The following is a 25,815-nucleotide window of genomic DNA, read 5'->3' on the forward strand; positions in this document are numbered from 1 at the left end:
GTGAAAATCCCAGTAGAACAGCAGTTTCTGAAATACTCAGACCAGCCCGTCTTGCACCAACAACCACGCCACGTTCAAAGTCACTTAAATCACCTTTCTTCCCCATTCTGATGCTTGGTTTGAACTGCAGCAGATCGTCTTGACCATGTCTACATGCCTAAATGCATTGAGTTGCTGCCATGTGATTGGACGATTAGCAATTTGCGTTAACGAGCAGTTGGACGGGTGTGCCTAATAAAGTGGCCGGTGAGTGTATATTTGGGGTATTTCTCCCATTCTTCTCTGCAGATCCTCTTGAGCTCTGTAAGGTTAGATGGGGAGCGTCGCCGCACAGGTATTTGCAGGTCTTTCCAGAGATGTTCAATGGGGTTCAAGTCTGGGCTCTGGCTGGGCCATTCAAGGACATTCACAGACTTGTCCTGAAGCCACTCCTTCGTTGTCTTGGCTGTGTGCTTAGGGTCATTGTTGTGTTGAATGGTAAACCTTCGCCCCAGTCTGAGGTACTGAGCGCTCTGGAGCAGGTTTACATCAAGGATCTCTCTGTATTTTTCTCCATTCATCTTTCCCTCGATCCTGACTAGTCTCCCAGTTCCTGCCGCTGAAAAATATCCCCACAGCATGATGCTGCCACCACCATGCTTCACTGTAGGGATGGTATTAGCAAGGTGATGAGAGGTGCCTGGTTTCCTCCAGACGTGACGTTTGGCATTCAGGCCAAAGAGTTCAATCTTGGTTTCATCAGACCAGAGAATCTTGTTTCTCATGGTCTGAGAGTCCTTTAGGTGCTCTCTGGCAAACTCCAAGCAGGCTGTCATGTGCCTTTTACTGAGCAGAGGCTTCCGTCTGGCCACTCTACCATAAAGGCCTGATTGGTGGAGTGCTGCAGAGATGGTTATCCTTCTGGAAGGTTCTCCCATCTCCACAGAGGAACGCTGGAGATCTGTCAGAGTGACCATCGGGTTCTTGGTCACCTCCCTGACCAAGGCCCTTCTCCCCCGATTGCTCAGTTTGGCTGGGCGGCCAGCTCTAGTAAGAGTCCTGGTGGATCCAAACTTCTTCCATTTACGAATGATGGAGACCACTGCGCACTTCGGGACCTTCAAAGCTGTAGAAAATTTTTTGTACCCTTCCCCAGATCTGTGCCTCGATACAATCCTGTCTCAGAGGTCCACAGACAATTCCTTTGACTTCATGGCTTGGTTTCTGCTCTGACATGCACTGTCAACAGTGGGACCTTATATAGACAGGTGTGTGCCTTTCCAAATCATGTCCGATCAATTGCATTTACTACAGGTGGACTCCAATCAAGATATAGAAACATCTCAAGGATGGTCAGTGGAAACAGGATGAACCTGAGCTCAATTTTGAGTGTCATAGCAAAGGGTGTGAATACTTATGTACATGCAATATTTCAGTTTTTTATTTTTAATAAATTTGCTAAAATTTCTACAAAACCTTTTTCACTTTGTCATTATGGGTTATTGTGTGTAGATTGATGAGAAATAAAAGGAATTTAATCCATTTTGGAATAAGGCTGTAACATAACAAAATGTGGGGAAAGTGAAGGGGTGTGAATACTTTCCGGATGCACTGTGTATATATACACTGCTCAAAAAAATAAAGGGAACACATAAGCAATGCGATGTAGCTCCAAGTCAATCACACTTTTGAGATATCAACCTGTCCAGTTAGGAAGCAACACTGATTTGTGACTCAATTTCACCTGTTGGTAAATTGTCTAATTTCCACCAGGTTTAAATTAGACAATTTGCAAGACAACCCCTATAAAAGGAATGGATTTGCAGGTGGTGGCCACAGACCATTTGCCTGTCCTCATCTTTTCTGGCCGATCTTTGGTTAGTTTTTCATTTTGCTAGTGCCCTCACCACTAGAGGTGGCATGAGGCGGTATCTGCAACCTACAGAAGTTGCTCAGGTAGTGCAGCTCATCCAGGATGGCACATCAATGCGTGCTGTGGCAAGAAGATTTGATGTGTCTCCCAGCACAGTGTCCCGAGCATGGAGGAGGTACCAGGAGACAGGCCAGTACACCAGGAGACGTGGAGGGGGCCGCAGGAGGACAACAACCCCACAGCAGGACCGCTATCTGGTCCTTTGTGCAAGGAGGAACAGGAGGAGCACTGCCGGAGCCCTACAAAACGACCTTCAACAGGCCACTAATGTGCAGGTTTCTGCTCAAACAGTGAGAAACAGAATGCATGAGGATGGTATGAGGGCCCGATGTCCACAATTGGGGCCTGTGCTCACAGCCCAACACCGTGCAGCCCGATTGACCTTTGCCAGAGAACATCTTGGTTGGCAGATTCGCCATTGGCGCCCTGTGCTCTTCACAGATGAGAGCAGGTTCACACTGAACACATGTGACAGACGTGAGAGAGTCGGGAGACGCTGTGGAGAACGTTCTGCTGCCTGCAACATCCTCCAGCATGACCGGTTTGGCGGTGGGTCAGTGATGGTCTGGGGAGGCATATCCTTGGAGGGCCGCACAGACCTCTACGTGCTAGCCAGAGGTACCATGACTGCCATTAGGTACCGGGATGAGATCCTCAGACCCCTTGTCAGACCATATGCTGGTGCAGTGGGCCCTGGGTTCCTGCTCATGCATGACAATGCTCGTCCTCATGTGGCCAGAGTGTGTCAGCAGTTCCTGTATGTCGAGGGCATTGATGCTATGGACTGGCCTGCATGTTCCCCAGACCTGAATCCAATCGAGCACCTCTGGGACATCATGTCTCGTACCATCCGCCAACGCGATGTCGCACCACAGACTGTCCAGGAGTTGACCGATGCCCTGATCCAGGTCTGGGAGGAGATCCCTCAGCAGACCATCCGTCGTCTCATCAGGAGCATGCCCAGACGTTGTAGGGAGTGCAAACAGGCACATGGAGGCCACACACACTACTGAGCCTCATTTTGAATCGTCTTGAAGAATTTCCACAGAAGTTGGATCAGCCTATGTTCTCATTTTCCACTTTCATTTTGAGTATGATTCTGAATCCAGACCTTAATGGGCTAATGATTTTGATTTCCATTGATCATTCTTAGGTTATTTTGCTCTAAACACATTCCTCTGTCTAATAAATAAAGATTTTCAGCTAAAATATTTCATTCATCGAGGTCTATATTGTGTTTTTTAGGTGTTCCCTTTATTTTTTTGAGCAGTATATAAAGATAGATGTAGGAAAAAATGATCACATTGGCAGCTGATGAGTGTGCGACACACGAAACAAGCTTGTACTGTTATGTGTTAAAGTTTTTTTTCCCTATATCTATCTTAATATTCCGCTCCTCATTTGTTGAGAAACTTTATCAAAACCACTGACGGTTTCCGAAAAAAAAAAACGCTATTTACATTAATTATTCAACCACCTGGAAAATCCTCTCAAATAACAAAGCATATTCAACCAGTAGTAAAATGTGCAATCTACGTCTAACTGAAAAATATTTTATCATTTGCAAACCAGAAATGTCCACATTGAATATCCATTATTCCATCCATTGTCTTAACCGCTTATCCTGCTCTCAGGGTTGTGGGGAAGCTGGAGCCTATCCAGCAGTCATTGGGCGGCAGGCGGGGAGACACCCTGGACAGGTTGCCAGACCATCACAGGGCCGACACGCACGCACGCACGCACGCACTTGCACACACACCCATTGATTCATTCATTCCTAGGGACAATTTGTAGTATGGCCAATTCACCTGACTTACACGTCTTTGGACTGTGGGAGGAAACCAGCGCCCTCAGAGGAAACCCACACAGACACAAGGAGAACATGCAAACTCCACACAGAGGATGACCCAGGAGGACCCACCAAGGTTGGACTACCCCAGGGCTCGAACCTAGGACCTTCTTGCTGTAAGGCGACCGCGCTAACCACTGCGCCACTGTGCCGCACTCCACACTGAATAACAAGAATGAATTGGCCAGCAGTTGTAGACATAGATACGAGGACCTATTTTTTAATTATAAATCAATCATGCCAATAGACAAATACCAACCCCTCATTGGAAAATTAGCGATCACGTGTTTTTGAATTTTTGAACGTCGCACCTCTCCCTTCCCCATTGGAAGTTGTGCACGTGATGTGCATAACGAGGCAGTAAATGGTATGTTCTTTCCTCGAGTAGCTTTATTGACAGCTGATGATTGCTTATGGCATGAAACAGGCTTGTACTGTCTCAAAGAATTTACTTGACTCACTGGATTATTTTGCTCCTTATTTGTTGAGCACTTTCCCTACCGTTGAGTGTTTTAACAAAGTTTTATATATATATATATATAAACTTTTTTCCTGTATCCGTGTTGATATTCCGCTCCTCATTAGTTGAGCACTTACAACCCCAATTACTGTTTTGGAAAAAAACTCTCTCTCTCTCTCTCTCTCTCTCTCTCTCTCTCTCTCTCTCTCTCTCTCTCTCTCTCTCTCTATATATATATATACATATATACATTAATTTGACTTTCTATTTTAAGTTCACGATTCAATTTGTTTTTCAATTTAAACTTTTTTTTCAACACTGATGGCTATGCCATTGCAGACTATTTAGTCCATCCATCCATCCATTATCTGAACCACTTATCCTGCTCTCAGGGTCGCGGGGATGCTGGAGCCTATTCCAGCAGTCACTGGGCAGCAGGCAGGTTTAGTCTTGATTTGTAAAGATCTACAGATTATTGTTTCATGCCCTGATAACTGTCATTTATATTTTAAAATTCTTCTTTAGATAGGCTATATGGCATCAACCACCATATATATAACCGCCATATCTTTTTTTTGTAATGTACCACACTAAGGCCATATGGTCACACTTAAAGAATCTATCTAAAAGGAAATAACATATGTAATATCGTGTTATGTCATCAACATGTTTGTTGTTGACATAACTCACGAGGAAGTCAAAATGTAACCACACCAGATACTTCAGGGAAACAGGAGCATTTTCCATTTCTGTTGTTTCTCCGTCATCTCCGACTCCAGCAGTGGCCATGGTGTCTCACAGTGCAGCTGCAGGCTAACCGTAAAGTACGCTGTGTCATCTTTAAATAGTGCTTTGTTTTGTTTTTTTCCTTTGAATGTGTGCTGGATGCGTGCAAGTTGGCAAGGGGTGGAGGGAAAAAAATTACTGAGAGAATCGCCGATCCTGATTTCGATCTTCAAAATCAAAAGCTAATTTCAATCGACTGTTGATTTAGAATAAAAATCATGACACCCTCCCGATCTCGATGTGTTGTAGGTATACTAATACTACATTGGCATCCATAGTCCTGAGCAGCTCATCTGTGTGTTTCTAAAACATCATGTGTCTACCAGTGATGTCACCGGTGGACACACCATGAATGTGAAAACTTACTGGTTTACCTATAGGATGTATAGTGTAAGAAAATGCAGATAGCAATGCTACATACTGCTGTAGAGGAAAATTCAAGTAATGCTGCATATAGCTGCATAATAGCATTTTCTTATAATATAGCCCATCACTAAACCAGTTTTGCATTCACCAATTGTCTGTCAGTAACGTCACCAGCAAACAAATTCTCAGACATATACTGAAACATGCAACTGTTCAGTATTATATGGCTGATAATGGAGCGTTATCCCTACAAAATATACAGAGAAAATGGTGAAAATTGGGATTATTACCCTTTAAACAGCTATAGAAAGTTTGTATGTAAATCTTCAGGATTGTAAATTTAATATGCCGTATGGCTTCATTCCATACCTCTCTCATCTCTTTTATCTTGGAGCCTCCTTTTCCTATGAGGGAGCCACACTGGCTGGCTGGCACGACCAGCCTCAGGGTGACAGGGGGCTTGCTTGTTGCTGGACTGTTGCTCATAGAATTGATTATGTCCTGGAAAATCAGGAAATAGAATTAATTTTTAAGTAGAAAACTCACTGAGACAGGATCCAACAGTCCATGTAAGCAGCTATTCAATTTTGGATTTAGCCGGGAAACACTGCGCATATAAATAGGTGCGGAAACTTAAGGCAAAGGGAATACAAACTTTTATTATAATGCGCTCAGTATTGTTCCGTACTGTAATCTCATCTCTTTGATATCGTTGAGGAAAACATGCCACAGGTTTTCTTCCAGTTAATTCTCATCGTCCCCAAGCACATCAGAGAAGGGATCCCAGTCAAATACAGAACAAAGGATAAGATTCGCATTCACCTTGAGCCAATCGTCTGCGTGCTTGAATGAAAGATCACGCAAATGCACCAATTTACTTGCAACAATGTCAGATATGACCCCAAAAAAGTCTTTATTTGCAACAGTAAATCCCAGTTCGTATCAAAAAATTACTGCGACAAATTTCAGGTTGATTTCAAGTTTTGGCCTATCACCATTTAATAGAATCTGAAAAGATCAAACTGCTAAAAAGTTCGATGGAAATGTTTTTTTTGCTAATTTAAAAGTTCATGTAATCCACAGTATCAGTACTCTATTAAGAAACTACATTGAACTATGACAGCTTCATTAAATGAGTCTTTCTGTTGACGCTTCCAGTGTCATCTTCAGAACCATGGAAAACTTCCTGAGGGTCAGGAACCTTAAATGGCAGGAAAAGGACATACCTGCACCTAAAATTAGTTTTGGGCAGGAACAAAGCGCCTCTGTTAACACATGTAGTTTTTCAAGGATGATTTCTTCTCTTATGAGACAAAATGATGGTAAATGAAAATCTTTACATAAAGTATGGGAATTAATACATTGCAAGAAGGCATTCTGTGTGTGTGAGTACGAAAGGGCTCACAACCTCTTTGGCTTCCTGAAGTTTTTATAGTTGTATACCAGTGGTGGCTTGTGTCTCAACCAGACAAGATTAAAACCTAGTATATGGCTGGACTGTGACAACATTTATTAAACAGATGTTTTCGTGTGACTATATATAAAAAGCGGCTGTTTTGACATCATTTCTGTGAACTGATTGGAAGTTGGCAAACAACGATCTGGTGCATTACCTCCACCAACTGGAATGGAGAGTGAACCAGAATGTCTATTTACAAAAAAATAAAAAACAAAAAAACAAAAAACGAAACTCCTATCTTTTCAATCAAACTAGTTATTTCACAGGTTTGTGAGAGGGACTAAAAGCCTATTTCAGCAGCAGCTGCACACCTTCTCCAGAAACTCCCATAACACCCAGAAATGTCCTTGCTGCATCTACAATTTTGTCAGTTCGCTCAGGTTTTCTTTCTACTCCAGCAGTACAGTTAATTACCATTGCCAAAAAGGCCGAAAACTTCATCTGGTCCTTACAAAACTAAACTCAGCAGGCTTCCTGGCTGACTTGTCCTCTTTAGCTTCTTGTCTCACATCATTCTCATTGTTTTTCTCCATTGTTTTAGCAGCTTCAGCATACGGCAATCCCTTTCCTGCTCTCATCTTACTCACTTTCTCTTCCTTAATTCTTTTTGGACACTGTGCTGACCCTGTATCATGATTTCCCTTGCAGTGCAAGCGCTTTTCCTGTGCTTTCTCAACTTTACAATTTTCCACATTGCAGTTGCCCTCCCCACATCTCCCACATCTTCTGAATCCATTATGTACTGCAGCAACATTGCTATAATATTGACAGGAAACCCCCCCCCCCCAAAAAAAAAACACACATCTGAGAGCTCTCTCGTATGGCCTCATCCTATAACTCATGTAATCAAGGTACACTCTTTCTGGCAATTCCCCTTCGAAAGTCAAATATGCAGAATGACTGTCCCCCTTTTCCCCTTCTCAGAATCTAGTGATTCTTCTTACCGCACACACACCTGCAACAACCCAAAATGACTCAGCCTCTACTGACAGTGACACGCCACTCATCACTTCTTTCTTCTTTGCATTTTAATCCGAGTGGGAAGTAAGTCACACAGACTTCTAAATACCTCGATCTTAAGAGCTCTATCTCTCAGATGCTTTGAGATACAGTCAATGATAACCAACCCACTTCTAGTTATCCTGATCGATTGTACATCTCCAAATTTTCTCCCTACAAACTTTCCGACCTCATGTGAGTCCTTGAAAATGCTTTATTCTCTTGTCACAGCCATCATCCCAATGAGATACATCTCCTCTGTACTCAATGACCGACTAGAATCCCTTGAGCAATTCGATGTATTCCTCCCCCTTTTCTTATTTTCAAAGCCTCTCGTGTTGTCATTCTCATTTCCAATTTGACTCTCTGTCTCCGACTCCGTTTCTGCCTTCCCGCCAGCCGTCATGTCACCAGTTTGCTCTCTCTCGATCAATGGGCACCAAGTTTTTTGTAACTGTTCCCGCCGATTCACTCTGAAAGAGCAATGGCCAAAGGGGAAACGCCAACTTGGCTGGCTGACCAATGGAAAAATTCCATCACTCACTCAGGCACTGCCTTAGTCAGTCACTCACTCATGGAAAACCAACCGTATGTGTAGGGCTGGCCCCGCTGACGTGGTCTAGCCAAAAAAACTGGAGCGGGACAGGAGGAAAACCAACCCACTGTGTCATGTTATTTTACACTAGTTGGCTAATTATCTCTACTTTCTTATGTTCGATGAAACATTAAGCATTACAGCAATGGTATACAAGAATAGCAGTCTTGATCCTCACCTTTATTGCATAATCCAAACTGTGGAATGGCTGACAACAAATAATCCACAAGATGTTTTTCCCCATCCCACTCTGCATCTACGTCCACACCTCTGTGACCCCCCTCACTCACGCTACTGTTAACTGCCTCATAAGCAATAGCAGCACCAATCTCCTCCAAATCCATTCCACCATTAGTTTAACAGTCTTTCAGGGCTGCCACAAGAAGACAACTGCTGCGCTGGCTAACACAATTAGCTAGCTACTGCTCGATTAAAAAAGGAAACATAAATCTAAAAAAAGGACATTTTGACTATGTTGAAAAGGCTTAAATAAAATGCAATTTTTTAGTGATGTGTTTAAAGTAGTTCGCAATTTTCACGTTATAATTTATTTTCTAATATGCTACTGTATGTCGCTGTTGAAACTTTTTAATCAGAATTTCAATAATTTTTTTTTCCAAAGAAGAGAGAAAAAATATTACATACGTACATGATACCGAAATTTGGTAATGGCTTATTTCAACCACTTGCTCTATTTTATATTTTGATCTCCTGCTTGACTCTCAAAAGTAGAGGTGGAGCAATCACCTCTGCGTCTATGGACCTATTATACACAATATCAAAAATCTGCTTGGTCCCAGTTTTAAACAGTATCATTGTACCTCTTCAAATTTGTAGGCAATCATGGCAAAAGCCTTGAAGATGGCATCCGTTGGGCCAGTGATGGTGACAATCCTCTCAGGGCAGTTGCCCTCAGAAATGTTGATTCGTGCGCCGCTCTGAAAAAAAGTGACACAGGGACATTGTGAAGGGGCCCATTAATCTATGTCAAACTTGCTGTAGTCTGCTATCAGCCTTGTCACAACATAACTTGCACTTATTCCTGTCTAAGTAGGAACATGTTTGCTGCTGCACCGGTGTTCATCCTAACTGGTCATAAATTGCAACAGCGGTATTTAGAGATTGTCTCTAACCACGGTAAAGATGGCAGTTAGTATTATGTAACTTGGCTCCATGGTCCAGATGGATAAAATAACCCTTTATTAATGGCGAAAAATAACCGATTTCAGCTTTAAAATCTTGAAAGGTGTTGCACAGGACTATGGTAGTAAAAAGAAGAGCTGTTAGTTTCTGACATATGTCACCAACAGTACAGTAAGAATTGGTGGGAACCCTTTCACATGAAATCACAGGTATGTAGGTGGTAGAATTACCTCCCTATGGCTGGGTAAATGGACTGCATTTATATAGTGCTTTTCTAGTCTACCAACCACTCAAAGTGCTTTACAGTGTATGGCTCACATTCACCCATTCACACACTGATGGCGGAGGCTGCTATGCAAGGCACCAACCTGCTCATCAGGAGCAGTTAAGGGTTCAGTGTCTTGCTCAAGGAAACTTTGACATGATCTCTGCAGGAGCCAGGGATCGAACCAGCGACCTTCCGATTACTAGACAACCCGCTCTACCTCTGAGCCATGCCACCCCCTAAGGACATCCCCCTGAGGGTGTCCAAATTCTGGTATGACCTGGATTTGCCAGTGCTCCCTTAAATGAGTCCATCGAGGTTGTTCTTTCTTTAGGAAATTAAATTCTTTTGAAATTGATGGATAGGGTGTCTCCCTGCCTGCCACCCAGTGACTGCTGGGATAGGCTCCAGCATCCCCGCGAACCTGAGAGCTGGATGAGTGGTTTGGATAATGGATGGATGGATGGATGGATGAAATTGATATGTAAGATCATCTTTGTTCTGTGTTACAAATCCTTCAAAGAGTGTATGCTGTCCAACAAATCCTTCAAAGAGTGTATGCAGTCCAACTGTATTGTATGTTGGTTTGGAAATTCAAAAATCACAGACAAATAAAATTGGGCATGGTAGTGAAAACTTGCAGTAAGGTAATTGGGAGTAACACTATGACCTTTATAAACTGTAACTCTCTTGCCGTTTAGGTAAGGCACACAAGGTTTGTACATAGTGACAAGTCACATCCATTATCAGCTGAATTACAGCTCTTTCCATCAGCAAGAAGATTTAAAGTACCCAAACTCAGGTCAAACCATTACAAGAACTCATTTATCATTATAGAAAGCATCCAACCAAACAAGCAGTATTCTAACAATGTACACTGCAGATATTGATGATGTTGCTTCTGTGACTTGATACTGCACATTTGACACTTCATTTTATATTGTTTGTATTATTATTCTATACACATAATGATGCATTGAATTGTTATGCTAATTTCTTATGGTTATTACATATATGCCGAGAGCTGATACATAGCATCTTCTGGTAGCCCTCATCATTGCCAGAGCTGTATCTCCACCTCTCTCTCACAGTCCTACTGCATCACCACAGACATTGATGCTCTCTGCATCTTCTGCATAACTGCGTAATTAGTTTTTAATTAGATCAATAAACTATTATTTTTTTAATATACATTTATTTCTGATTTTTCCTTTTTTCCCTTCCAATTTAGTGGCCAATCGATCCCTATTTTATTTCAAACACCCACCCTTGTACTACATGCGTTCGCCAACTGCATCTCTCCGGCTGGCAGTCTCGAAGGAGACGCTTCGCCACTTTCGTGACAAGACGAATCCAGGCAGAACCACTGCTTTTTCCGACACACACAGAGACGCGTTCATGTGACAAACACAAGCCGACTCCGCCCCCCTCCCGAAGACAGTGTTGCCAATTATTGCTGCTTCATTGAGTCCGGCCATAGTCAGGTCTGACGAGACTGGGGCGCGAACCCCGGTCCCCAGTGGGCAACTGTATCGACACAAAGCCAATGCTTAGACCGCTACACCACCGCGGACCCTGATCAACAAACTATTCTGGATAAACTATATTCGTATCTCTTATACTGAATTTATACTGTACACCAGCTTAGCTATTAGGAATTATGGACAGGGGGGCAACATTTCCAAATTGGGCCCCTCATCCACACCCACCCACCCTCAGCTCTAATACCAATATGGACAATTTCAAATAAGCTCTTGGCCATTAGCCTTGTAGTGACACAGATTGAGTCTAACCACCACTTCCAAATCCAGTGTTAATAGACCCACCCAGGTCATGCTCTGTTTTGCATACATACTATACTCAATATGATTGTAAAGCAAAAAAGGTCAAGTCAGTTATTTCAACACAGAAAAATCTCCTTTCAAATTAGCAGTTATATTCTTCCTTTTACCTTAAAACAAAACAAAGAGAGAGAAAAAAATGCCCTCCAATGAATGAGTGATTAGAGAAAAGTAAAATCAAACAATGATTGAAGAGATTACTGCAAGACATTAAATCATAAGATCAAATCATGACTGAAAAAAATAAATGTATTCCACCAATCAAACTCAATCTTGAGGGCTACATTAATCACAGTATTGGTCAAATTGTGTGCAGAACTGAAATATTGTATAGAGTATATGGCTGTCAACTGAAATGATGATAATAATAATATAAACAGAGGCTTTCCTAAATGTATAGCTTATTATATAGTAAATCTTTGCAGCTATATCCTCTGACTTGTTGTGATGTGCTGTTGACTAGTGTTTAGGTCTAAATGCAAGTTGCCTGACTTTTCTTAACAGCAAAGTCTCTGATAATGTCCTTGAATGTCCAGTCGTTGGACCAGTTTTCTCTCAGTGGAGAGGATGGAGAGCCCATTGAGCCTTTCTTGGCTCATCGTGGAGTGCAAATAGTTTTTGATGAGTTTCATTTTGCTGAATGGACGCTCACCTCCAGCCGCGGTCACCGGTAATGTGAGAAAGATGTGCAGGAGTATACACAGGTCCCCATAGATACTTCAGAGCTGCACTCTGTGTATTTCTTGAGTAGTTCCAGCGGGCTCAGATCCTTGTGAAAAAAATGCGGTGTAGGTTTTTTTGACTTGGAGCACTTGATTCTTCCACGCATCTGTCACATCCTTTGAGTATTTTCTCATCAATTTCTGACAAGACGTCTTGATGTTGCTTCTGACTCTTCTTTTTTGAGCCCAATTTTTGGTGAGGATTTTTGACTGGTTCAGTTAGTCAGGCTGCAGTCCGCTTTACATTAGCGGCACATGTGTGTTCTGCACATCTGATTGGCCAGTGTTTTTACTGCGTAATTTTCACAATAACAGCGGGGGGGGGGTATCAGATGGCAAGTTGAAATGTGTTTTAATGATAACAATAAATTTATATATCATGCAAATACATATAAATTGTATTGTCAGTGATTTAAGTCAGTAAGTAAATTGTTGTACTTGATACCATTATAGGGTCAACCATAGACCTTTGCATGGGTCAACTCTGGGCCTTGGGCTGGGGTCATCTATACCCTTTGACCCCCCCCCCACACCATTGGCAGGCCTGCTGTACACTCAAGGGAAAATTCATCAGATTTGTTTCTAATTCTAGTAATATGCGACTTACTTGTCCGATTTCCAACTGTGAAAACTATATGGTATTGTGTAGTATGTCTCCTTCTTTTAAGCAGCTTCATTACACCTCTTCCATGCACAAACACTTTACTGACTTACTGAAGTCTCATCATGAGCTACTTTTTAATTCCCTTCTTTACACATATGGATTTCATTTTTTACTATCTCTTGATATCCTGTACCTGTTTCTTGTAAGCAAACCACCAAGTCAAAACTTCTGTACTTGTAATTTACTTGGCAAAGTTACATGTGCCTGTCAAACAGAACTGTACATAGTTTTGTTGTTGTTGTTGTTGTTTTGTTTTTGTTTTGTTGATTTTTTTTTAGAGCAAAACTTACCTCCTCACGCATCTTTTTCACTGTTTCCCCTTTCTGGAAAAAAAAAATCAATATCAAAATTACAGTGTCATTTCCCATCCACAACAGTATGGGGATAATTTGATATTCTTGACAAAACAAATGTAAATCCAAACATGTGATGTTAAAAAGAAAAAAAACAAAAACTGATAGCATACCTTTCCAATGATACTTCCAACCTCCTGAAACAAAAAAGAAAATAAAACATTAAATTTCTGAAGCAGTCATCTTTTATTAAACCGTATTCAAAGGACTTTTCTAAATAAACTAATTTACCAATGTTGTTGTTGTGGTGCCTGCTTGAGGCGTGAGTAGTACGGGACATGGGGGAGGTTATATACCACACAGAGGGTCGAGGGCCAAAAGTTGCAGTATGCATGCAATCACTCTTTGTGAGTTGGGTCGGACACCGTGGGGAACGCAGGGCAGACACTGCTGCTGCAAGCACCAACACTCTCTGACCTCTATACAATGACTGGGAGGCTTTAAGAGTGATGTCTACGCTGCTGACCAGCTGAGTCATACTACTGCATATTTCCAATGTCTCCCCCTTTTCAAAGCAAAACAAACGAACAAACTTGATTTTAGATAATGCTTCCCCTATCACATACCGAGACTTTAAACCATATGACCACCCCACTTCCAAAATGAGATGGCTGCCATTTGTAAAAGCCTGACAACATGACAAAATTACAGTAGCCATTAAAATAAAACTGTTAAATACTATTGATGGTGCTCCCTAAAGTAAGGTTTTCTCAGCTTGAAAAATAAGCTTTTTAGGAAACGCTGAACCAATTGCATGATGAAAATATTTGGCAATGCGATTTTGATTATGGTTCCCAAGTGGTCATAATAGAAACTCTTCATATAAAAATATCACGATAGATAGATAGATGATGGATGGATAGATGATGGATAGATGATGGATGGATAAATTGATAGATAGTCCTTCTTGATGTAATTCGTTGCCACTACCTGTACATTACAATACAAGTTTACCTCCAAACATATGGGTGGGTGTGTGCCTACACACAGTCTGTTTTGTTAATGTAGCTGGATATGATCATGAGTGCCTCTGTAGTCAAATGCATTATTCCAGGGCCATTCTGGCAAAGCTGAAGAAAAAATAAATAAATAAAAAGATTCCCCTTTAAGATTCAGAGGTCAGGCGTATTCATGTTGCTGTGTTTACCCTTTCAAGAAGGGAGCGCTACAGTCAATGCCTGCTGACACGGCAGTGCCTGCTTACTTTTCCATGCATGAGGAGGCGGATGGTCAGGGTGACATTGAGGCCACCTTCTGACTGGACTTTGGTGGGCTCCATTTTGAGCGGCGTGGCAGGAGGGGAGACAGGCCGCGGAATGGGAAGTCCTCAGAAGGAGAAGGAATGGGATGATCCTGCAGCCAGCCAGACACCTGTGCAACCCCCGATCAAGAACACACACACACACACAAACATACAAAGATTAGTCTCAATCTTTAATTTTATCCCATTATTTTACTTTATCATTTTATAGTTGAAATAAATATATTGGGACTGATTTTAATTATTTTTCTGCTTTATATTATTTCCAAAAGTCTGGTATTTGCTACGCCAAATACTAACAAATGTTCTCTAATCATCATGTGATCTGGATAGATTTTTAACTCAAGCTCAAACTTTATTTTTTCCACCCTCAAAAACATCAAAACTTCCAAAAAGTGAAAAGTCTCGAATTAATGGCATAGCTTTATCATTATCAGTTACTATTATTTACTTTTCTTAGTTTATTAATGATATTCACAATTCATCATCGCCACAATTTGTTTTCAAGCCACACGTTTTTTAACACAAGAGGGAGCAGTTCTATTAACTTCTAACAGGGTGTGCAGGAACGAAATGAAAACAGCTAAGCGATCTTAAAAATAATAAGAACGACTGACTGCCTTGGCAGAGCTTGTCATAATTTCACATCCATAAGGTTGCCAGACAGAGATGTTTACCATCCAGCAAATTTGTCACGACAAGTGTGATAAATTACTCCTCCAGCATGAAAAGGATGATTTCAGCACATCCAGGCTCAATGTGCTTTTAACCACTCTCTAACAACAATTTGCAAAAAAATGTGTTTGTCACATCATTTGTCACAAAGGACCATGCCAGAGCCTAAATTGGGCAGTGACAGTGAATGCATCAACTAAACCCCTGACTGTGAAGATCTTGCTGCTTTAAAGTAGACTGCAATGAGAGTCCATCGATGACTAAAGTATTCCTCTAGAAGTCGGGCTCTTCTTTTTTTCTCCCCAACTGAATTTGGCCAATTATCCCACTCTTCCGAGCTGTCCCGGTCGCTGCTCCACCCCCCCTGCCGACCCGGGGATGGCTGCAGACTACCACATGACTCCTCCGATACATGTGGAGTTGCCAGCCGCTTCTTTTCACCTGACAGTGAGGAGTTTCACCAGAGGGACAGTTACCAACCCCCCCCCCGAACAGGTACCCGGGCCGACCAGAGGAGGCACTAGTGCAGCAACCAGGACACGTAGCCACATCCGGCTTCCCACCCACAGACACGGCCAGTTGTGTCTGTAGGGACGCCCGACCAATCAATTAATCAATCAAGTTGCATTTTTATAGCGCTTTTCTAGCTGCAACAGCCACTCAAGCCGGAAGTAACACGGGGATTCAAACCGCCGATTTCCCGTGTTGGTAGGCAATGAAATAGACCACCACACCACCTGCTTTTCTGTACCAGTCACACAAGCTTTACCCTAGTGACCTCGCCACCCCATTCAAATTAATTAGCTGAGGAGGCGGCAAAGGAAGTTTGTTCATGTGGTGTGTGTGTCTGTGTGTGTGTGTGTGTGTGTGTGTGTGTGTGTGTGTGTGTGTGTGTGTGCACGCATGTCACAGAGATTGCAACCTAGGTTGTAAAAAAAAGAAAAAAAAAGAAATGGTTTTCCCATTGGAACATATCAAATAATTGTTTTAGAGCAGAGTAGGGTAGAGATTGTGATGAAGAGAGAGATAAACAATGAGAAAGAGACAGATGGAATGATAATTGGTATTTAACGACAATGCATTAATGCATTGTCATAAACCCACTAAATATTATGATGTACTTCACCAGTACGTTGTTTTACTGACGTGTGAGATGAAGGCATAACAGCAGCAGCTGTTAAACACAGTAATTATCTTTTCACTGCCTTTACTGAAAGAAATAACATGATCATATTGTATGACATGATAACAAAAGTGGGTCAAGTTTTCCACTTGGGGCCAATTCGACCCCTCTCTTTGGTTGCTTTTGAATTAATCATGCTTTATGCATGGTAAAACAATACTCCAAGAATGGGCTTTCTACTGTTTGCTCATCCCACCCCCGTTTATCCTTTTTGATTGAGATTCAAGGTAGATATACATTCCAACCCACATAATGTTATGGATCTCTTTGTGGGGCCTGTTTTATACACTGGACAATATATACGATGCCAATTACCCTTAGTACGCTATACTTTCAAAGGAAGAGAGGTTAGCAAACTCAGATTATTTCATATGAGCAAGTTATTGTGTAAGTTATGTGACCAGTGAATACTTCTTGAGGGCCATTAAATGTAAAATTTCATAGTAGTAGTAGTAGTTCTACATGACTGAAAAATTTAACACAAGAACTTTACAGAGGAGTGCCACTATATACAGAAATTAGCTATTTGTGACTATTGTTTATATTTTCTCTGTATACTATACAGAAAGTAACATATTACTTAGTTGCACATTAGATTTTTTTTTGAGAACGTGTTCCTGTACTTATGATGTATTCTCTTAACTACTACAGGCCTGTCACGCTAACGTCTGTGCTCATGAAATGCTTCAAACGACTGGTGTTGAGCCACCTGAAGAACAGGACACCTGCTGGATCCCCTGCAGTTTGCCTACCGGGCAAACAGGTCAGTGGATGATGCAGTCAACATGGAACTGCACTACATCCTGCAACACCTTGACTGCCCAGTGACATATGCAAGGAACCTGTTTGTGGACTTCAGCTCAGCGTTCAACACCATCATTCCAGAAATCCTCTCCTCCAAAATCTCACAGCTCACCATATCTCCCGCCATCCGTCAGCGGATGACAGGCAGGAAATAGCAGGTGAGGGTGGGGGAAGTCACTTCTGGTATACAGACAGTGAGCACTGGTACTCCCCAAGGCTGTGTTCTCTCCCCACTGCTCTTCTTCCTCTACACCAATGACTGCACCTCCAAGGACCCAGCTGTTAAACTCCTGAAGTTTGCAGATGACATTAGTCATCAGACTCATCCAGGTTGGCAACAAGTTTGCATATCATCAGGAGGTTGAGTGGCTAATGCTCTGGTGCAGTCAGAACAAGTTGGAGCTGAACACACTTAAGACTGTGGGGATGAAAGTTGACTTTAGTAGACACCCCTCAGCACTGCTGCCCCTCACAATATCCAACAGCCCTGGGTCAACCATGAAGACCTTCAAATTTCTAGGAACTACCATTTCCAAAGACCTGAAGTGGGAGATTAAAATAAATTCTATCCTCAAAAACGACCAGCAGAGGATGTTCTTTCTATGGCAGTTGAGGAAATTTGGTTGACCACAGGAACTGTTTGTTGAGCCAGATCTACACTGCAGTCATTGAATCTGTCCTGTGTAGGTACGGTTTAGGGCATCAAGGTCTGGTTCAGGGCAGCAACATAACAAGATAGGAACAGACAGCAGCAAACAGTAAGAACAGCAGAAAAAAAAATCATTGGTGCTCCCCTGCCCACCTTGCAGGGCTCGTAAATCTCTAGAGCCCAGAAACAGGCAGCCAGAATCAGTACAGACCCCCCACACCAAGGACACAGTCTGTTTGAACACATACCCTCTGGCAAACACTACAGCGCAATGGGCACCAAAACCACCAGACACAGGAACAGTTTCTTCCCACAGGCCACCTCTCTCATGAACACTTAACAGCATGGTGCAATAAAGGACACTTATTATGTAAACATGACACTTTATAAATAGCCCCCTCTCATCAAGATGTCTCACATATCTCTGATGTACACTACCTCTTTTTAAATCAGATGTGCAATACAAAAGTACAATTGTAAATACATATCAGGAATCAAGAATCAAGAACAATTTATTGTCATTTCAATCAAGTACTTGCATACACAAACAAAATTCATTTCACCCAGCCCAGAGAAGTGCAACACAAAAGATAAAACCACATTCAAAATTTCCAAAAACAACACCACCAAAAACATACAAAAACAGAGAACAAAGCAAAAAAACCAAAACAAAAAAAAAACAAACAAACAGTTAACAACACAGTCCATTTAGTGCAACACAGTCCAAAAATTCCACTGTCCAGAGAATGAAAGCCAGCCAAGATGACTGTCGGAACTGCTGGTCTGCATAGGCTAGCAGTCAGCTTAGCCTGCCCCGCTTCCGCATCCTGTCAGACCACCCTCGGTGCTTCCTCTTTGGGTCCAGCTCCAGGCAGGGCCATGGTCCTTGGGCCATCCGGACGCAGCAGACCAAGCTCCCTCAGCTGATTCAACGCCAGCTCTCCCAGCCAGACACCTTTGACACACCTCCCCCGCACTCCACACAAACGCAGACGCAGACAAAAACACTGCACAGTCGATGCTAGGCGAGGCCGCTGCCAGACCAACTCGGTGTTTCCTCTTGGGCACAGCTATGAGCAGCGCCGTCCCTGGGCCCACAGGACGCAACAGACCAAGCTCTCTCAGCCGATCCAACACCAGCTCTCCCAGCCATTAAAATATATATATGTGTGTGTGTATATGTATGTATGTGTGTGTGTGTGTTTGTGTGTATATACTATGTATAGACATATACACACACATATACAACTGCTGTATACTGGTTTTAAATTATTACTGTTATTATTATTATAAGTACATAATATCATATATAATTTTGTAATATATACATATAGTATATATATATAGCGAATGTAGCGGGGCAACCACAGGAACCGCCGCAACCGGGACACAAACCTGTATGTCCCACACCTCACATGGTTGGTCTTAAAGGGTCATTCTGGTGTTTTTGCATGTTTTAGCCCACTTACTTCAAATCGTATATATTTCTGCTGACCATTTCCAGAAGCATGCTGCAGTTTTCTAGATTTTTGAATGTGCTTCACCTACCTTTCAGGAAGCCATTGTTCTCCATTCATTTCAGTGCGATGTGAAGATCAACTCACAAAAACATGAAAATTGCTTGAGATAGGTAATCCATTAGAGTGACCATTTGGTCACCATTACTGGTTTGCCAAACTTTCGTTATCTGTTGTTCACATTACATTAATCTTGCAGGATAACACAGCCGGAAGTGCAGAAAGATTTGAGATGTTGCGCTTTGCTAACTGCCAGTCAGACAGCCGCACAACAGAATGTTGTCAGAAAATAGTCCACGGAAAAAAAGATTGTTGTCCAGACGAAATTCAAACATCACCCACATCTTTATGGAGAGAGAAATGTTAGCTGGAGAAGCAGAGAACTGTAAAACGGGTTTATCACTTGAACTTGTGAGCTAAAGAAAATAGAGAAATTATGAAAAGATTGTCAGGTGTAATGTGACAAATATGCCATTTGTAATAAATGAGCTAAATGACGCAAAAACACAGGTGTGGCCCTTTACGATAAACCCTTTGACTCCGTGAATCAAATGAGACTGTGATTTTGTTTCTAATCACATAACCACTCTGGTACCCCACGTTAGCTTATTCTTTCTTTCCTTCCTTCCTTCCTTCATTTTTACAGGTGCCTTACTCTACACAGTCACCCAAACACATGGATTTTCTGGTCATTTTCAGCGATACTCCCCCATCCTCTGAAGCCGATCAGTAGCGTGGCTTGTTCGTTGAGTTGCATCGTGTTATGACTTGGCAACGAGTTCAAGTACAAAAGCCAAATTTAATTTTCAAGCCAGACAACCTTTTGCTCTCGTTCAAAAAAACGAATAAACAAACAAACAAAAAAACTGTCTTAAAATGCCTCAGGGGCTACAGGCAATGTCTGCAATTAAGAGAAGGAAATTGAGTTTTCTTTTCATAAAAGTGTCAAAATTCCTCAGCAGCTAAAGAAAAAAAAGGCTTCTAAATGGTGCTTTCTGATTCAGCAAGCTAACATAAAGTAAATGTACTTTAAGTAAAAGAAAAATGTACTGTACCCATTAGAGAGTTATTTCTCTTTTTTTAGCTGGGTGCAAGAAATCAGATGTCCAAAGGGAGTATGGGACACTGTCCCTTTACTCTCTCTCAATACTCTGGATTATGCTAGTAAACCTATTTCCAATTTATATACATATTGATAGGTGCTTACATGTTCTTTTTCATCATTTCATCACTTGAAACAGGGCTGTGTTTTCATACAAAATGTACTTTACTGTACTTTAAATTAAATTGACTAGCCCTTAAAACTTGTGATTTTTTTTGTTTTTTTGTGTCAAGTTTATGGTATTCAAGTTTGCCAGCAGCAATTCCTGCAGGGAGGATTACATTTTTTAGGTAAGGAAATCAATATTTACACTTCACCACTAGATCCGGAATCCTTGCTTGTTTCTGGAAGTCTCCATGTTAAATTAATCAAAGCTGAGGCAGGATGGGGGCTTGGCAAAGAAGACCTAGATGCGATGTGTCATTTTAAACACATCACAGCCCTGATGGCAAATCAAATGCCTCGGCCATAACAAGAAGAGACGTTGTTTATTAAAGTGACACTGACTTAAATAGGATTTTCAAAGCAAATTATCACCTGTGGGAAATCCCCCCCCCCCCACAAAGATTCATGGTCAGAACCCAAAAGCTTCAATACCTTACCATGCATAGAAAAAAAATGAAAAGAGCCAAAAAAAGACTATGTAGAACACAGCAGGGATGCAACTGTGTGTCCATTAAAGGCGTAAGGAGGAGCTATCTTTCTTATAGTCATCCAGCCATGCTGTCATTCTGCTTGCTTTTTTCAAACAGGTGTAGTGCGTATGAGTAGGGGGTTATCTCAAGTCAGATCTGCATTGAGAGAAAATATGAAAGGTCTTCCCGAGGGCTGCTCACACAGGAGCCCAACAACAATGCTCTATTTGGCAATGCTTCTACCATTCAGCCAATGTCAAGAGGCTCTCATTGAAGGACAGGCAACAAATTAACTCTTAGGATCCAAAAGAAACATAATTCTATAATCATATTGTGTATAAAAATATTAAAAAAACGGGTGTTTCTCATAATACACGTTGAAAGTTAATGCAAAGCTCTTTGTATGCTGCAAACAAAATGGAGAAGAGCGATGTCCTTCCATCTTAACAGGGTAAAGATTGTGTCAAACTTCTACCTGTGAATACTATCTAAGCTGCTTTGTACAGAGATAAGGGGCTACCTTCCGGTCTTCGCAAGGACATTTTCACAAGGAAAGAGAATGCGTATTTATTACGAAACACCACTTACGTGGAATGAAGACAGAACAAGAGAAAATAATGCATAAGATACCTCCCTGGCAAACTCAGGCAGACAGGCACATGAGACAGGAAGAAACCATGCTGCATGTTAAACCCGGAATCTAAACTGTATTTCTGAGAGAAATGTGACTTTTATAAATGTTATTGCATAAAACAAGTTGAAAAACATTTTTCATGATAATGGGCTGACTTAAGAGGACTCTCCCCCCCATTTCCCCCCAATTTACTTTGGCCAATAACCCCACTCTTCCAAGCTGTCCCAGTCACTGCTCCACCCCCTCTGCTGATCCCGGGAAGGCTGCAGACTACCACATGCCTCCTCTAATACATTTGGAGTCGCCAGCCGCTTCTTTTCACCTGACAGTGAGGAGTTTTGCCAGGGGGACGTAGCGTGTAGGAGGATCATGCTATTCCTGCAGTTCCCCCTCCCCCTCGAACAGGCGCCCCAACCGACCAGAGGAGGTGCTAGTGCAGCAACCAGGACACATGCCCACATCCAGCTTACCCGCAGACACGGCCAATCGTTTTCTGTAGGGACGCGCGACCAAACCGGAGGTGACACGGGAATTTGAACCGGCAATCCCCCTGTTGGTAGGCAACAGAATTTAAGAGGCCATTTAAAATAATAGAATATATGGTTTTTACCTGGTACCCAATGTATAATTTCTAAAAAAGGAGCAAAAAAATATTTGTACCATCAAGGTCAAAGTTTTTTATGGCCTTTTTTCTCAACCCAATATAATGGATGTGGGTAGGGCATGAACAGTGACTACACAAGGCCCCCCCCCCAGCATTTATTTACTCCTGCAGAAGACAAACACAACACACATGAGTTGCCTTCTGTCCCTTCTGCATATTCACTCCCTCAGCAATGCAAAACTGCAATGTGTTATCTCATTCTCACATTATCGCAACAGAAATGAATACATGTCAAGAAAGTCTTTGGTGCTTAGACTCAAAAGGGGAGATTTTTTTAATTGAGGGGCATCAGCCCTGGTGGTCGCTGAAGCCTTCTGCTGATATGACAGATGTCACGCCGTCTCTGAAGTCTGTTCCCCGAGCGGCACTTGGGTCCTCTTCCTGCTCCCGGCGTGACAACACGATCCGACCGGGACCCCAGCCAACCAGGGGGAATATATACATCAGGGAGCTTGGGCGCAGAACAAGGCAAGAATAGACAAGCCAATCGGGGCAAGGGGAGGGAGACTGGGCACAGGTGCGCAGGACAGGGCAGGAACCGCACAGCCAATTGGAGAAAGGGGAACAGGTGAGTGAAGCCGGGCAATCAGGGCCACTCAGGCAAACAGGCGCAAGTGAACCGAAACACCAATCAGGGGATGGGGACGGGCGATGACCCAGATCACACACACGACAATAGATATCATTGTATATCGACCTTTTTTTCCTTTGTCTTGTAAAGCACTTTGTAAATTTGTTTTGAAAACTGCTATATAAATAAAAAGTTATTATTATTATTATTATTATTAAAGTCTTAACTTGTTCCTCTTCAAAACTTAAATTGAACCATGAAAAATATACAAAAGGAAAAACAGTGCCACCCTGTGGGCAAAGTAAAGGGTGCATGGGTGTTGGTTTACTGAACAGAGACAACGAAAATTATAACATTTAACAAGGAAAACACATACCTGCAGAAGACAGACACAACACACATGAGTTGCCCTCTGGTCCCCTCTGCACATCCACTCCTTAACATGCAAAATAACGGAATTCCCACGAAGAAATGTGCGCTAAAAGCTGCGGCGCTACGTCGGTCACATGGCTGCCTGCCATAATACCAAAATGGCGCGAGAGTTTGTTTTTTTTTGCACCAGAAACTTAAATGAAAAACGTCGACAAAACTTATATTAACGGTCAAAACAACACAACAGTAAACAATATGCGTTAAAGGTTGCAACATAAACACCTCAATTTCCAAGGACAACAATAAAATAGCACGGCAACATTTTTCCACACAACTTACCCTCAGCATCACAAACGGCAAATGGGGGGGGGGGGGGCTACGGAAAGTCAGGATGTACAGAAAGGCCATGTGCAGTAATGTAATTTCCACAGGACTGGTCCTTTTTCCGTAGCATTAACAGTATTTTTTCCTCATTTATAGAGGCAATAAATCGCCAAGGCTTCAAAAATCCTTATTACAGAGGGGTAGATTGGAGGGAGGTTTGGGATTACCAAATTTGCAATTTTACTACTGGGCAGACAACATGAAAAAAAAAACTGTACATTGGGCCTTCTGTCCTGAAACCAAGTGGTGCCAAATGGAATCACTCCTCCTCCTTAAAAGCATTGGTATGCCATGCTAACAGAATGAAACCCCCAAAATACACAGATAATCTGATAGTCATATCCACTTTGAAAATCTGGCAATAAATCAAACAACACTGAGGTTGGAACACACTCCCCCTTAACATCACAATATGCAATAATGAACTGTTCAAACTCGCTAAGATTGATGCCAAATTTTCTTTTTGGGACAGACAAGGCCTTAGTACAACTGATGATTTCTATAGTGAAGGCAAACTTTCCAGCTTTGCTCAGTTGTGTAATACCTTCAACCTACAGCAATCTGACCTCTTCAGGTACTTCCAAATTCGGCATTTCCTCAAATCAAACACAGCTTATTTTCCAGATGACCCACCCTCTTCGGGAATTGATAACCTTTTAATGATGACCAAAATGACAAGACGGCATATCTTGTTTTTATATAATTTCCTAGCTCCAGACACACCTTCAGCTTTGCTGAAAATTAAATCAGAATAGGAAACAGAACTTGGCATTATCATGCCTGACGATCGGTGGGCTAAGGCGCTGAAAGAAATAAAATCTTGTTCATCTTGTGCAACATTTCAACTCATACAATTCAAAATAGTTCACAGGGCACACTATAGTAAATCTAAACTTGCCAGGATATACCCGAAGATGGCTGACACCTGTGACAGATGTTCTCAGGCTCCTTGTAATCTTACTCATATGTTCTGGTCATCTCCGAGACTGGGAGAGTACTGGAAATCTTACTTTCAAGTAATTTCAGTAATATTAGAACAAGTTGCTATATTTGGTACACCTGAAGCTGGCAAAAAATATGTTAGTAAAGCAAGCCAATATAATCTCATTCACCTCTGTAATATCCCGTCGGAGAATACTTTTACCATGGAAGAAACCATTACCCCCATCTTCTACTTCTTGGCTGCAAGACACCGTGTCTGTCTCGGAGTTGGAAGAGATCAGATTCTCCATACAAGGTTCAATAGACTAATTTTTACAGTCATTGGCAGCCTCTGATCTCTTCTGTTAAGAGTCTGACCTCCCTTTCCCCAGAATGACTACCCAGATGAGACGATTTAATACAACGTAACAGCTAAATCCTACGGTTTGGTAGCATATTGAAAATCGCCAAATCTCCCAACAACTTATTGTAGCCAAATTCGGGGGGCAGCCCGGGAACCGTCACCACAGCCGGGACGTGAACCCGTATTTCCCACTCCGCAAGCGACAACGTTAACCAGTCGACTAAAGGGTCCGACCCGTTAGTCAAGGACCAACGTGTCTACTTATACATGCACGTTACACTATCATACACTGTAATGGCCCATACATACACTTTGCTCTCGTTTATGCTTTTATAGTATGTGTGTGTTTACATTTTTTTTCTTGTTCTCTTTGTTTTACACTAATGTGCCTCATTTATTACTCCCCCACCCAGAGGCCTGGCTGACTTGTCATTATTATTCTTAACAGCAATATATTTTTGTTATTATTGTCACATTTCCTTGACCTAAGATAAGGAGCGCAAAAGACTAAGTGGTGGTGATGGTGGTGGGGGGGGGGGTAGAGAAAGGGGGGGTGGACAGGTTCAATAATGGAATAGCTTATGTTAATGTATTGTTTTATGTTTTCCTAAAATGTTACTAAAATGTTTGTTTTCCTAAAATGCCAATAAAATATGTTCATAAAA

The 25,815-nt window shown here is 42.0% G+C and overlaps 1 protein-coding gene across 4 annotated transcripts in view; it reads right to left on the reverse strand.

The window, feature by feature from the left end:
- Window positions 1-14,693, reverse strand: part of LOC130120583 (poly(rC)-binding protein 3) — a 28,085-nt gene extending 13,392 nt beyond the window's left edge. For all 4 annotated transcript variants that reach the window (XM_056289201.1, XM_056289200.1, XM_056289199.1 and 1 more), the window contains exons 1-5: window positions 14,619-14,693; window positions 13,528-13,551; window positions 13,352-13,384; window positions 9,248-9,364; window positions 5,743-5,874 (exon numbers count right to left, since the gene is read on the reverse strand). In XM_056289201.1, coding sequence (XP_056145176.1) covers window positions 5,743-5,874; window positions 9,248-9,364; window positions 13,352-13,384; window positions 13,528-13,551; window positions 14,619-14,693 — 381 coding nt within the window. The remainder of the gene's footprint in view (window positions 1-5,742; window positions 5,875-9,247; window positions 9,365-13,351; window positions 13,385-13,527; window positions 13,552-14,618) is intronic.
- Between the last annotated feature and the right edge of the window lie 11,122 nt (window positions 14,694-25,815).

The sequence above is a fragment of the Lampris incognitus genome, chromosome 11 (genome assembly GCF_029633865.1).
Source record: "Lampris incognitus isolate fLamInc1 chromosome 11, fLamInc1.hap2, whole genome shotgun sequence".
Lineage (NCBI taxonomy): Eukaryota > Metazoa > Chordata > Actinopteri > Lampriformes > Lampridae > Lampris > Lampris incognitus.